At 33.8% G+C, this 14680-nt stretch overlaps 3 protein-coding genes across 3 annotated transcripts; all 3 read right to left on the bottom strand.

Moving 5' to 3' along the window:
* Positions 1-1001: 1001 nt before the first annotated feature.
* Positions 1002-1806, bottom strand: LOC140821170 (RING-H2 finger protein ATL33-like). The gene has a single exon (XM_073181587.1). The coding sequence runs from the start codon at positions 1776-1778 to the stop codon at positions 1173-1175; it is 606 nt and encodes a 201-aa protein (XP_073037688.1). The 5' UTR covers positions 1779-1806; the 3' UTR covers positions 1002-1172.
* A 3126-nt stretch (positions 1807-4932) lies between these two features.
* Positions 4933-8111, bottom strand: LOC140821169 (heat shock cognate 70 kDa protein 2). The gene is made up of 2 exons (XM_073181586.1): positions 7787-8111; positions 4933-6855 (listed from the first exon to the last, which is right to left on the bottom strand). The coding sequence occupies exons 1-2, from the start codon at positions 7998-8000 to the stop codon at positions 5123-5125; spliced, it is 1947 nt and encodes a 648-aa protein (XP_073037687.1). The 5' UTR covers positions 8001-8111; the 3' UTR covers positions 4933-5122.
* Positions 8112-9642: 1531 nt separating this feature from the next.
* Positions 9643-11515, bottom strand: LOC140821174 (dolichyl-diphosphooligosaccharide--protein glycosyltransferase subunit 4A). Its single transcript, XM_073181591.1, has 2 exons — positions 11381-11515; positions 9643-9987 (listed from the first exon to the last, which is right to left on the bottom strand). Exon 2 carries the CDS (start codon positions 9985-9987, stop codon positions 9874-9876), a length of 114 nt encoding a protein of 37 aa, XP_073037692.1. The 5' UTR covers positions 11381-11515; the 3' UTR covers positions 9643-9873.
* Between the last annotated feature and the right edge of the window lie 3165 nt (positions 11516-14680).

The following is a 14680-nucleotide window of genomic DNA, read 5'->3' as shown; positions in this document are numbered from 1 at the left end:
GGGCCTTACAATGATTGTTATAATTGAGTTTATAAATCGAGACATCTCGAATTCATGTCAACATGATACCATATAGATTATTAATCATGGAGGATTATTTCATTTCGTTTCCAGGGGGGAAAACCATAGAGGTTCTTGTTTGATTTACTTGTCAAAATCCTTAAGAAACGTGTCGTGACAAACTCAAATTTCTGTATATATTATATCCATAAGTTATGCATCCATCCACTTCGATAAAATGAAGTTACCCCACAGCTATGTACTTAAAAAACTAATAGATAATTGGTGTCTTTTTGAACTTTTCACAAGGAAATGAATTAATAGTGACATTCCCTTGTAGGAATATAGACTTCAACTTGGATTCTTAAATATTATTTCAAAGTTTAGGATTGTACTCATTAATTTTCTAGTTTGATCTTGAATCTCACTACACTAGCTCGAACATCTTGCATCCCTACCCTAAAATATATTATTAATTAAGTAGCAATGTATAATTTTGGTCATGTACGTAAGTAATCTTTATGCAATTTTAATCCTTTAAATAGTTCAAAATTTCAGTTTTAGTCTATTATTTTTAATTATTTTGTAATTTTAGTTTTTGTTTGCTGAAACACTGACGTGTGGTATGACTATTACTAACATTCCACACCACATCGATGTTCCCACGAGTAAAAATTATTTAAATTGTAAAATGATGGATTAAGACTTAAATTTAGATATTTAAAAGACCAAAATTATAAATCAATATAAAAATATGTATATATATACATACATCTACTGTATCAATCGTAATTGCTTGTTCTTATCAAATCCAGCTTAGTATATCAAGACAAAATATAACAAGTAATATTAGAAAATTATAGGGAAACTAATTTTTTTATCATGCATATTTTTATTTTTTGTATTTTTTATGACATTGAATCCACATTACTCTTGATTAAAAAAAATTAAAACTGTCAAAATTACAAAATACATAATTTAGACTAAAGTTTTACAGAACTATAATCGCATAGTAACAAATATAAAAACAAAACGTAGTTTGTCCGAAACTTATTTGTCAATTTATGTACAAAAATATGGAATAAAAGATTGCTATCCTCCGATCAAGATTTTGATATAGCATTACATTTAGAGGAGGAAAGAATATACCTGAAAATTCATTAAAGATTAAATCACAACAAATTCTCGGCATCCGGCAGGCCTTGCCGAAAATCGTCTTCCCCGACGACTACAGCCCCTTTCAACCGCTTAACCAGAACGGCGGCGCGGCAGACGGGGCAGTTCGAATGAGAATACAGCCACATGTCAATACACGTGGCGTGGAACGCGTGCCTGCAAGCGTTCAGCTGCCGTATCTCTTCTCCTTCACAGAAAACAGATAGACAAACGGGGCACTGATCGCCGCCTTCCGCCGCCTCTTTCTGGCCTTCCGCTCTTGATTTTCTGTACTTGAAGCCATAAACCAGCTCCACGTCTTTCAGTTTGCTGCTAATATCCGCCGAAGGCCTGGCGGGGGTCCGCCGGAACGGGTTTCTGTTGCATTTCATTGCTATGAAGAAGGTGTAGAGGATCATGGGTAAAATTACGAGCGCTACGAGACAGAGGATGGCTGTCGTCGGAGTCAAGTTGGAGTTATGGGGATGCACCGCCGGAGACGGCGGTGGAGAGGTGGAGTTCGCGGTAGTGACGGTGCTCATGATAAGTTTTGTGCAGAAGTTGTGGGACACTATGTTCTTTAGCAGTCTTGAAGAAAAGAGGAAATGCGTGAAACTATTCATTTTCTTATATATCTCTAAATTTACAATTATTTTTCCAAAAAAAAAAAAATTGGATAACATTTGGAATTAAACAATTAATATATAAATTATTGAGAATCTATACTAAAATTTAGAATTTTTAGGATCTATATTTAATTAGATTAAATTTTGAATCAAGATTCTTTTCATTATTTTAGTTTTGATTTTTTTAAAGAAAAAATCCATTAATTAAAATATTTTTTTTAGTATTCTAATTTAGGGTATTTTAAATTTTTTGATGTCATACCATCGAAGTGTTACAATCATTCACCCACTTTATAATTTTTTTTGGGTAAACCAAATATCCATGTTTTGCTCGACTTAATATAGGGAGGAACCTTATCTTAGTTAATCTCTCGAATAAATCTAGATGTGATCATAACCTATAACCACTTAGAGATGGATCTCATTCAATTTTTGTCCTCGATTTTTATAACTTTGTATAAATGGACGTTGAAAACATGCCAGTTTCTGTCCTTCACAATCGACAAATCTTGAATCTGTCAATGTAAACGATCACACTCTTTTTGAAATAGTTATCAAAAAATCAAGCTGCAAACTTAATATTGATAACACCAACTACTTTCATTAGCTTTTGATAACTTTAGCTTCTTCTTCTTTGTTGGGTACAATAATTGTCCTTGCTTGATAGAGTGATCGACATTGTGATGTTGAGCTGTTGTACGATTTAAAAGAATTGAGTTACACCATTACTACTAGCTATAGTTTTTTGTAAAACGGCAAACGCTCAGTCTTATGGTCTTCTTCTTTTTTCATTTTAAATGAAACCCCACTTCTTCTCATAATAATAGGAATAATTTAAAGCTAATATTTTATCTCAGATTTTTCTAAAATTCGAGTTTAACAAGATGACAAACCAAAATTTATATCATGTATGGATTTATTAAATTATTAGGAACAGGACACGCCATGCTTAACATGAACCATCTCGTGGTACGGGCCATAGACAAACTTAGTGATCAAAATAGTTGTCACGTTTTTGTAAAGCCCCACCAATTAATTATTGAAATTTTGGACATACAAGTGGTCAAAAATATGTGGTGTAACATTTTCCCTTGCTTCTTTAATAAACTATAAATTATTTGAATTGTGATTGGTGGTTGGTTGTACATGGGCGGGACACGACCATTTCGAACATTGAATTATGTGTGTTTCTTTGATAATTATTTTTATTGGAATTTTACATTAAATTTTTGCACAATTTCTATCGTTTTGTACGTTCGTTCATAAATAATGGTTTTTATTTCATATATTAAAGATCGAAGAAAGTTTATATTTAGAGTTTTTAGGTTTTACCACTGTCATGCCCCGAGAGCCTGAGCCCGAGGCCGTGTCTGCGTGACTGCACAATGAGCCCCTATAACAACTACTTCGTATTCGTCCCCGTTTTACGAAAATGATTAACCCAAGTTGTTATAGAAGTCCATTGTAAGTCATTATAAACTCATTTTAAATCTTTGATTTTTTCGATGTGGGACAAAAGTATCACCAACCACGGCTTTAAAATCTACAATAGAAACTTTGGAATCGGTAGTTTCGTGAATCATTTGGAAGTGGATTTGGTTGTCATTTGAAAGTAAGGTTATTCATTTAATAACCAATAGTCAATAAAATTAACGAAAGTTTATTCCCATCCTGATTCAAGAGTTGGGAAGAGACAAGAATAATGCTAATGGTCAGAAATTGAGGAGTCATTTCCATTCCGCCAACCTATCTCTAGGGTTTATTGGCTCAAAGTAGATTGAATAAAATTATACATAATTAAAAAAATTAAATTACACATAATTAAAATTTTAAAACCTGCACATTATTTAAAAAAATACGTGCAATTAAAAAAAAACTACAAATAATTAAATCTAATTAACTACGACGGATATAAAATTGACATTGCACTTCACTCAACCTTGGATCACTAATTTCAAATGAAGTCCCTCTTTGGTTGAGCATTTTAGCTCACTTCATTTCTCAACTTCCGTGAAATGTAGTCTCATTTTATTTCATGAATGTGTTTTCTATCCATTTGGTAACCCGTGCTTATATTATTCAAAATCAACTCCCATAAACTAATCTTACTTTGATCATTTTCAAGTGTCGGATTCATAGAAGCATTGCGTAACGCTGTGAGACGTTCATCTTTCGTTCATGTCTAATGTCTCATTTTGACACCGTCACCCATCGTCACCTTGAGCGATGAGCCTCTTCTTTTTTTCTTGGTTTAAAAAAAGTGGTTTGAAAAGTAGGACGACTTTAACTAGATTTTGGGATACTTAAGTTTTGTTGAACATAAAGTTCAAAATTTGATTTTCGGTAAATTGTGTTTGGAAAAGGACTAGGACTGAGAATGAAACTGAGAAGCGTTGGGAGTATTCAGATCATGGTTCTTTTTTGTATTTGGGTTGAAAATCAAATGAAAATAGAAAATGGATGAAGTGGTTCTTTTAAGAAACAATGAGGCTAACTTATAGGAGAATTGTTCGATTTAAAAAATATGAACGACTACGTGAAATTTCATAAATTTTTTTTACACTATGATTTTAAAAATATTTTTTTTCTTATTTTTTATTTAAATTTAAATGTTCGGGATGGCTCTGACCGGCGCCATATCATCTCAGCCCTTATTTTTTAAAAAATTTAAAATATAGTCAATATGCAACTGCAGAGAAATCTGATAAAATAAAATAAAAAAAGAGGATGGGCTTACAATACGGGCAGACCCACATGACTGTACACGAGAACATCCGCGCGCATGCTCTCAAGGGCCAACATAAACTCGCCACTTACACGATAGCTGAATACAGTTGGACCAACAGAAGATGCAACTTGGGAAATAAATGCAAAAAACATGCGTTCATATATCACGTTTCAACGCATATCGATTCCCTTCATATTTGTAGCATCACAAGCAGACAAATCAATCTATCTAATCCGGATCTCAAGATCTGAGTCAATTTTAGGAATTCGGGCCTGGGGAAAGAGCTTCTTATTAATCCACCACTCTTAAATTGCAAGTGAACGAATGCGCAATTAGCTTCTTACACGAGGTTTGAAAGACGTGGAGAAATTCAAGGACACTATAATCTACAAAAATTAACGCTGTAACATAACAGAAGCATCATGAAGTAGGAAAATATTGAGTGTACCAATTGCATTGCAGATAGAAAAGTAAGGTCCAGACCATGAAGCAAAATACCAAAAAGAAAAGGCAGTTTTTATCCATCCAGCAAAACCAAATACATAGTAATCAAAAGTAAAAAACCCCAAAAATACGAACCATAAAAAGCTTAGATGTCCAGCCGAACAAGAGTTTAATCAACTTCCTCGATCTTTGGCCCTGGACCACTGCTACCAGCAGGAGCAGGGCCGCCTTCATCGTCCATTGGTGCCTCTCCGCCAGCACCCTGGTACATCTTAGCAATGATTGGGTTGCAAATGCTCTCCAGCTCCTTCATCTTGTCTTCAAACTCATCTGCCTCAGCGAGCTGGTTGTTGTCGAGCCACTGAATGGACGACTCTATGGCATCCTCAATCTTCTTCTTGTCTGCGGCAGGCAACTTTGAGGAAATTTTCTCATCCTTGATGGTGTTCCTCATGTTATAGGCATAGTTCTCCAATGCATTCTTGGCCTCCACCTTCTTCTTATGTTCCTCATCTTCAGACTTGTACTTCTCAGCTTCCTGAACCATCTTCTCTATTTCATCCTTTGAGAGCCTGCCCTTGTCATTTGTGATGGTAATCTTATTCTTCTGACCAGTGGTCTTATCCTCCGCAGACACATTCAGGATACCGTTGGCATCAATGTCGAAACAAACTGTAATCTGAGGGACTCCCCTGGGTGCAGGAGGGATACCAGAAAGCTCAAATTTCCCAAGTAAGTTGTTGTCCCTTGTCCTTGTTCTCTCTCCTTCGAAGACCTGAATCAAGACACCAGGCTGGTTGTCTGAGTAGGTAGAGAAGACCTGCTCTTTCTTGGTGGGGATGGTGGTGTTCCTTGGAATCAACACAGTCATGACACCACCAGCAGTTTCAAGACCAAGGGAGAGAGGAGTGACATCCAGAAGTAAAAGATCCTGCACCTTCTCATTACCCTCACCACTCAAAATGGCAGCTTGAACAGCAGCACCATAAGCAACTGCCTCATCAGGATTGATGCTCTTGCAAAGCTCTTTTCCATTGAAAAAGTCCTGCAACAATTGCTGGACCTTGGGAATCCTGGTTGAACCGCCGACAAGGACAACATCATGGATAGTGCTCTTGTCCATTTTAGCATCCCTCAAACACTTCTCCACAGGTTCCATACATTTTCTGAACAAGTCCATGTTGAGTTCTTCAAATCTGGCACGTGTAATTGTGGAGTAGAAATCAATACCCTCATAAAGTGAGTCAATCTCAATAGTGGTTTGGGCAGTAGATGAAAGGGTTCTCTTTGCTCTCTCACAAGCAGTTCTCAATCTCCTCAAAGCTCTAGGGTTACCACTGATGTCTTTCTTGTTCTTCCTCTTAAACTCCTGGACAAAGTGATTAACCATTCTGTTGTCAAAGTCTTCACCTCCAAGGTGAGTATCACCAGCAGTGGCCTTCACCTCAAAGATGCCCTCCTCAATGGTCAGGAGAGAAACATCGAATGTACCACCTCCAAGGTCAAAAATCAAGACATTTTTCTCACCGACACTAGTAGCCTTCTTGTCAAGACCATAAGCAATAGCAGCAGCTGTAGGCTCATTGATGATACGCAACACATTAATACCAGCAATGACGCCAGCATCTTTGGTAGCCTGACGCTGAGAGTCATTGAAGTATGCTGGGACAGTAACCACGGCATTCTTAACAGTTGAACCAAGGTATGCCTCAGCGATTTCCCTCATCTTAATCAAAACCATGGAAGAGATCTCCTCAGCTGCAAATTGCTTGTCTTCACCCTTGTAGTTGACCACAATCATGGGCTTGTCACCTGGTCCAGGAATGACCTTGAAAGGCCACAACTTGATATCACTTTGCACAGAGGCATCACTGAATCTCCTACCAATCAACCTCTTTGCATCTGCCAAAGAAGGAAAAAGCAAGAATTAGCACAAAGATAACAATATTATTTCGAGAACAAATCTATATAATCAAGAATCAATTTCAGTCAGACAACTAATAATGGTGAAAGAAAATTCCAAACATGAGAAATGTCGCACAGTGTGTTTGGGTGTTGGTATTGAAGTTTGTCCAGTGTGTGAGATAAAGTGAAAGAATTACTTCAGGACTTTTCTCCTTCTCAACAGATATTACACCATGAGTTTAACCAATCACAGATTCATAAATATACTACTTAAATATTCAACTTACAGTTAATGGCGACACGTGTAAAACACGGGTTTAGAGTCAGGAAGGATTTTTCCCTATACAGAAATAAAGATAATAAAAGGTAGTAATAGACAAATAAAACATACATATTGAATGTTCACAAAAACCTGAAATAAGCTTCCAGCGGCTATGATAAAGCAAGTTTAAGGACTTGAAATGGGTAGGAACTAAACATAAAAAAACTAGATCCTCACAGAATAATATATAAAACAAACTTCAAGATCCACAGAATTCCAAGTCTACCTCAAATTCCATATACCTAATAAACCTAGCCAGTTACTTGTTATTGAATTTCAATTCATATGAAAAACAAACGATCAGCAGCACGAACAATTTAAGCTCGGAATTTAAGACCTATTCACAACGAATAAACCCAACCATGTCCCTTCAAGAAATATAACGACATATTATTAAACTAAACTGAAATCAAGTACGCTCGCGTCGAAGATAATAAACTTTCAGTAAAATCAAACGAAAGAAAGCATCGCAACAGGAATCAATTGTAAGATACAGAATTTCAACTAAATCACCATCCAAATCACAGATCTATGCAAACGTGTCAAATCAACACAATTCAATAACAAAAACGAAGAGAAAAATGAAGCAAAGGAAACAGATCTCACCAAAAACAGTGTTGATCGGGTTCATGGCGACCTGGTTCTTAGCCGCATCTCCGATGAGCCGCTCGGTGTCGGTGAAACCGACATAAGACGGCGTCGTCCTGTTTCCCTGGTCGTTTGCGATTATTTCAACGCGATCGTGCTGCCAAACGCCAACACATGAGTAAGTAGTTCCTAGATCTATTCCGATTGCTGGACCCTCGCCCTTTCCCGCCATTGCAAAGTAGATCTGAGCCGGTGAAAAGAAATGTCTACAAATAAATGTAAAAAGAAAAACTAAAAACTGAAGTTCGTACTATTAGGGTTACAGAGAGGAATAAAATACTAGATGAGGGAATATTTATAGGAACTCCAGCTTCCAGATTGTTCGAAAACCCTAATTGAATAATGGCCGTTGAAAATGTCCTTAGTGGGCTTCGGTTCGTCTAAAATTATCCTAGTAGCCCAATAGGCATTTTTTTTCTTTTGGATCAAAGCCCAATAGGTTTTTGTTGGGGCTTGGTAGTTGGTATTTATTTTATCGGTCCAAATTATATTCTTAGTAAACCTCGGAACGTCTACACAGATTAATTTGGTCATCTCACTCATTGCATTATTTTAGAGAGCTCTTATTTCAAAATAATGTAATTTGTGCATCGAATGCAAAATTCTTTCCAATTAAACAGTAAATTGAGTGGGTCACAAATTCACAATCATGGGAATGATTTTATGATTGAAATTTGGTCACTATTTTGGTCACTGAATACATTTCTTTAAATGATTTTTGTTTTTCTTTTTCGAATTTGTTATTTCCCTAACAAATACATAGAAACTTCTTTTTTTCAGATATAATTTTATAACAAATACATAGAAACTTCTTTTTTTCAGATATAATTTTACGTTATTTTGCTCAATCTTTTATTGAAGCTACAATCCTATAATAAATTAAATTTTTTATTTTTATTTTTGGATTTTAAAACGCAAGTACCAGGAATTTATAATTTTAAAATATAGTACTATTAGATTGAGTTAAATTAATTAAAACGTTAAAACATATACCTGTGAGAGGCACGTTATACTTTTAACTTTGAGTGGGCCGACATGTGCAGAATCACTGGAGCCCAATTTCTGGCTCGTCTTTCGGTATTTTGCTACCAGAAGCTGGTTATTTCTTTACTTAATAGTGTGGATATGAGGCACTTCATCCCGTAAAATTTCGATATACTTTCACGACTACCAGAAAGATACAGTTCCGTGAGCAATAAATTCCAGGAATGATTAAGAGAGCGAATGGAAAATTTTCCGGGAATCTTTAAGCTATTCACTTAGAAGCATAGAAAGGTATGGTTTTATTGAATAACAGACATTCTCATGAGTAAGCAAGCACATATGTGGAATGTTCCCGGACACGAGGCGGGAAAGGCTCGAAATCCAGTAATTTATATGGTTTGACAACAGAAGATGAAAATGTACAGGGGATAGAAAAAGACGAAGAAGAAAGATGATGAAATAACAAAGGGCTTCGAAAAGCTTTGCATCAGTTCTTTGCAAGAAAAAAATATTGGAAACTAATGGAACGTCTATGGAGTATTGGGTGTACATTGGGGTGAAAGTGTGGAACTGGTAAGACATTAATATAAGTATGACTTTTCGATGTGTATATTTTAATGAAGTATAAAAAAAAGTATGAAACTACACAATGACATCTTATGACAGGTATGAAATGTAACTGTTCAACCATATGTGCTGGCTCCTTGTGATATAAGATATAAACAAATAAGATTGATACACACAGACAGGGAATAACTTGTACTTGATATAAGTAAAAGAACAATTAAAAGCATCATATAAATAAAAAAAGAAAAGGAAAAAAATGGAAGTTGGACAATCTAAGATGCCACAATCCTTATTGCAGCATTAAAACAGTCATATAACTTATAAGTTTAACCACGGCTTGACAGCACGTATTATGACAATCCCGCAAAAGGTCCAACTACATCAAAAGTCTATGCATCAATGAAATTTCTCGAAAAACCAGAACTGATGACAGGCACTTGTACTACTGCATGGTCTGGAGTGCATGGTCTCCAAATAATACCGAAAGAAGCTTTTCAATTGCCATCATATTTCGGATCAGCCATCACAAAATGATAAGCAATAACCAGTACAAATATAAAGATACCAAGAAAGTTGGCAAAGAAGCCCAGATCATTATCATCAAACATCTGTAACATTGATTGCAAGAACACCGATGTCAGCATAGTAGATACTCAAAAAAGCATCATAATACTTCATAAATTGTAATTTAAATTCGCAGGAAAAGTAGAGAAGTTCTCAAAAAGGACAGTGGTCCTAATGTAGCGCAACAAATTATATTAAGGAATAAGAAATTTCCCAGGTTTAGTAACTCATCTTGATCATTCACTCAAATTGACATGCTGCATGAGCCAATTTTTTAATCAACTGACGTGATGCAATCTTATTTTACAGTTATCTTAGGTTAATTACAGTAAATATCCTTATCCACCTGCCTTTACAAGAATCATATCCAAAATGAACGTACAAAGGTTCAAAATTCTTCTGAAGACTGCATTCCACATGTCAAACTTTTGGAAAACCACAAATGATGAATGTCATTGTAGCATAAGAACTAGAGAGTAAGGCAAACAGCTATAAACAATTAGGAAAATATAAAATGTCATTCTAGCACAAGAAAGCAGTTCAAAAAGTATTCTACATGTAAAAGATTGAAAGGAACATGAGTCACAACGAATAAATAAACCATGGACTATTTGACAGTGAAAATATGTGTAGTTAATCCATTGACACGTAAAAGACAAATATATTGTGATCAAGCAAGCACAAGGATCAAAGATTCTCAGGTGGACATTGAAGAAGCATGTAGGTGATAATCTACATGTGGTAGTGAATCAAGTGATAATATAAACGAAATATAGCCCCAAACCTATTGGGATTTCAGTACAAATTTACGCACTCCATTCCTGAACTCCCTAGCTGTGATTGGCTTTCGCCTGTTTTTTTTCCTATCAGGGAGATGCTTAAGAAATTTATTCTCATATCAATCCAAAATAATTGAAGCCTACCATCTTTCTCACGAAGCAAAACACCAAACTTTGCCTACAGAATATAAGTATTTTGCCTCATTAAGATCAAGATTTACGTCTATTCCATACACAAACTCGGTAACATTAAAAAAAAATCAAAAAATCAGGGGTATAGTAATAAAAATTCAAGAGCGTGAGTCAGGACAGACGAACTTCATTCCGCCATACCTTGCCCAAAATTCTACATCTATTAAACCATTATAAAAAGAAACACCAATTCTCAAAACAACCACGAAATCGAATCATTTACACATTGATTGAAAGCATACTTAAGTCCCCAAAATAATCAACACCACGAATCAACCATAAAATCTTAAAAACCTTGACCTAATTTCCCAGATTTCAGAGCAGAACATCATTAAACGAACTGATCAAGAAGCTAAAACACAAACACCCACGACAAACATGAAACCGAACTCTTCCAAAAGAAAAATCACAAATACTCCAAAAATTCAGGGAAAAAAGGGTAATCGAGATGATACAACCAGCTTACGTTGATAGGCGAAGCTGAAGCAGTCGACGTCGATCCGGCAAGTGATTTTTCGATCTGTGATCGAGTCTTTCCCCTGCTGCCCAAGTGCGGCTTATACTGGGCTAAATGGCAAATTACCTCCCACAGAAAGTTTTTCTGACATGGACCTCCAAAAAAAGCCCATCTCACATTACAACCAAACGAGCCCAATTCAGCCCAAAACACGCCTAAAGAAACGTAATACATCATTTGGAAGGATGCATAAGTTGTCATCAAATTATTTAATTTTTATGAGGGATTTTTAGACTAAATAATAGAAGTCATTTTCTAAATTATAACAACAACTGTTCGTAATAGATTGTTTTCGACAAAGGACCAAAAAAACTTGATTTAAGATTAATAGTTATGTTTTTAAAACTAAAATCAAATAAAAAGTGCCATTTTTATAAGATGATTAATTGTGTACAAAAGGTTACGGCAACCTACAACTAATCATGCTTAGTTGAATTTACAAAAAGGGAGATAGTAATTTGTTTTTCATTTTCCTATAAGCAAATGACAATGCGCCGTTTGTGTGTTGGTTGACAATTTTCCACTAATTTTAATTCACTATTAGTTGCTGTTTATTGATAAATTTAATGCATTGGTGGATAAAAGGCATAGCATGATTAAGAGTGGGTGGTGGCTATGCAAATATTTTATTAGGCAAAGCAGCGAGAAATTGGCATATTTTGCGCTGCTTTAATGGTGGGATGTGTCTGAAAAACACACACTTGGAATGTGCTACTTGACAATTTATGTTTTTTTTCTTAATAAAATCTTTTATTTTTTTAGTGTAATAATTGTCTTATAGTAGCACAATCGAAACTACAGGTTTGGATTGTTATACAATTAAAATATTAGAATTATTTATACTGCGATAATTATCTATGTTATGAAAATAGTGATTGAAACTCGATGTTTGAGTTGTTAGATAATTTAAAAGATCATAGATATGCTGGTATATAAGTGTTTGATCTTACGATTAGAATTAAGGGTTAAGATAATGTGTTCGACTATCATATACTGCAAAAAGTACAATTATTGAGAGATTTTTGGAGACAATAATTGCTCCTACTATGAGAGCGATTGAACAAAACGATTGATTTTTCGGGTGTATAATATTAATATTTTGTAAGGCCAGGCTATTTATTTTCTTGGATTAAATTTTTATTTTTATTATTATTATTCATTTATTTGTCATTTTTATACTATTAATTTTCTAATCTCAAAATGTGATATTAAAATGACTTTTGTTAAAATGGTAACGAGATGAATAAAACAATTATTTCGTTAAAGAAATAACCCAAGTTATTTAGTTATACCGTGTGAAAATGATAGTCACGAATGGTACAAAAGAATTATTTTAATAAATAAAACAATGATGATCGATAACAGATAAATCAATCAATTAATTAAGAAAATAAAATACAGTTGTAAATAATAGGGCCGGCCGGCATTAATGTATTTATTTTATATTATCAGTATTATATTTATTTATATAATAATAATACTTTTGTATCTTTCCAAGCGTGGATGTTTTTGTTGGAGAATCCACAACCAAATATTTTCAAAGGTCTCCAGTCCCACAACTCCCGCATCCCCCACGCGTGCATATTCTTTACGTTTCTTTACATTTTGAATTTTAAATCACGAATCACGGCTTATAATTTTGGTTTGAGACCATATTTCGACTTTTAAACTCGATATTAAATGTCTTCTCGAATAAAAAAAAATCACAAATCAATATCTTATCACTCATTTAATATCAAGATTTTAAGTTTGAGACAAATTCACAGTTTCGAAACTTAATATAACAAATGTCTTAATGAGTAATGACTCAACAACAAAAAAACTGATAAGAGAGCAATAGCTCGATGTCTAAATCCTTCCTCTGTTACTAATTAATTTATATTAATAAACTAGGACAGTCATTCTAAAATTTTAGGCTACGTTCATTTATTTTTTTAATAAAACGATATTGTAGTCGATGAGATATTGAATCAATGGGTAAGATTGATATCTTGAGACTTGTTAATATTGTGTTCGAGTCTCGTTGATTGCGAGTAGTTTTTCTGATTTATTTAGATAGATTTAGTTGTTTATTCGTAATTTCTTTACCCGAAACAAGCAAGTCTCGGGTTCACGCTCAAGTCTCGTCAATAGTGCTAGAGGTTATATTATACTATTGTAGTTTGGAACAATTACATAATTGTTGTAATCTAAAAAACACAACATGTACTATTTTATTTTCGTTTTCTTTTGTAAGAACTTTTTTCTATGTTTTTCAGCATAAATACATTGTCTTTTCAACGTCAGATCACCATTCAAAAATATTCTGATATTGTATAAAATTTAGCATAAAAAATATTTTGAAATTTTTAATTATATCGCGGATTTGTTCGTTAAAATAAATTTTATTTTTATTTAAAAATAGAATAAAGAATATGCTTGGTTTTGATTCACCAAAAATATTTTTCTAAAAAGTCAATTTTCTCAAAACAAACTTCGTTTTTTTATTTTTTGAAAACTCAAAACAAACTTTCCAGTCTATACACTTTCTTGTATTAGCTTGAGCTTCTAACATAAATTATTTTTTGTCGTTTCATGTAATTACAAGATTTATAGAAAATTGTGTTTAGACCGGATTTAATTTAAAAATATAAGAAAGAAAAAATTAAAGGAAATTGTCCACTTGAGTTTACTTCGAGTATTTTGATGAATTTTGACTTTAATATACACTGGTCGTTATAAAATTTAGTTGACTACCTAACGCAACTTTTAGTACATCAACTCAACCTTTGTTTTCATTGCAAGAAAATTTGTGCGGATAAAAATTTTAGAGCAGCATTTATAAATATGATTATTTTGTCCATGTATATCGACGCAAAATATCAATGATTTTTTTTATATATAAAAAATTTATATGAGTATTTTTTAAAAAAGTTCGAACAATTGAGATTTTTTTTTTATATTTAAAGGATGTCTAAAATTAGTAAGTGTAACTTTTACCCTACTACAAATAGTCGCTGACAATAAGATAACCCAATTTTATTGCTTCTTATTTTAATTTTAAATTTTATTTGTGTAATTTTTAAATATAAAAAATTTAAAATTACATTTAAAGATCAAAACATCTTGATCTATTAAATTTAAATTATATACATTTATAATAAAAATAGTAATTCTAATGATAAGCAGAAATTGATATTTATAAACTCATTTAGTAGGCTGCGTCTCGGTGGAACACACGCGCGCTCGTCTCGGTGCGGTGCGGTCTTT

This window comes from Primulina eburnea, unplaced genomic scaffold (assembly GCF_022965805.1).
Source record: "Primulina eburnea isolate SZY01 unplaced genomic scaffold, ASM2296580v1 ctg443_ERROPOS1800000, whole genome shotgun sequence".
NCBI lineage: Eukaryota > Viridiplantae > Streptophyta > Magnoliopsida > Lamiales > Gesneriaceae > Primulina > Primulina eburnea.
This window is presented reverse-complemented; position numbering and strand designations above follow the sequence as displayed.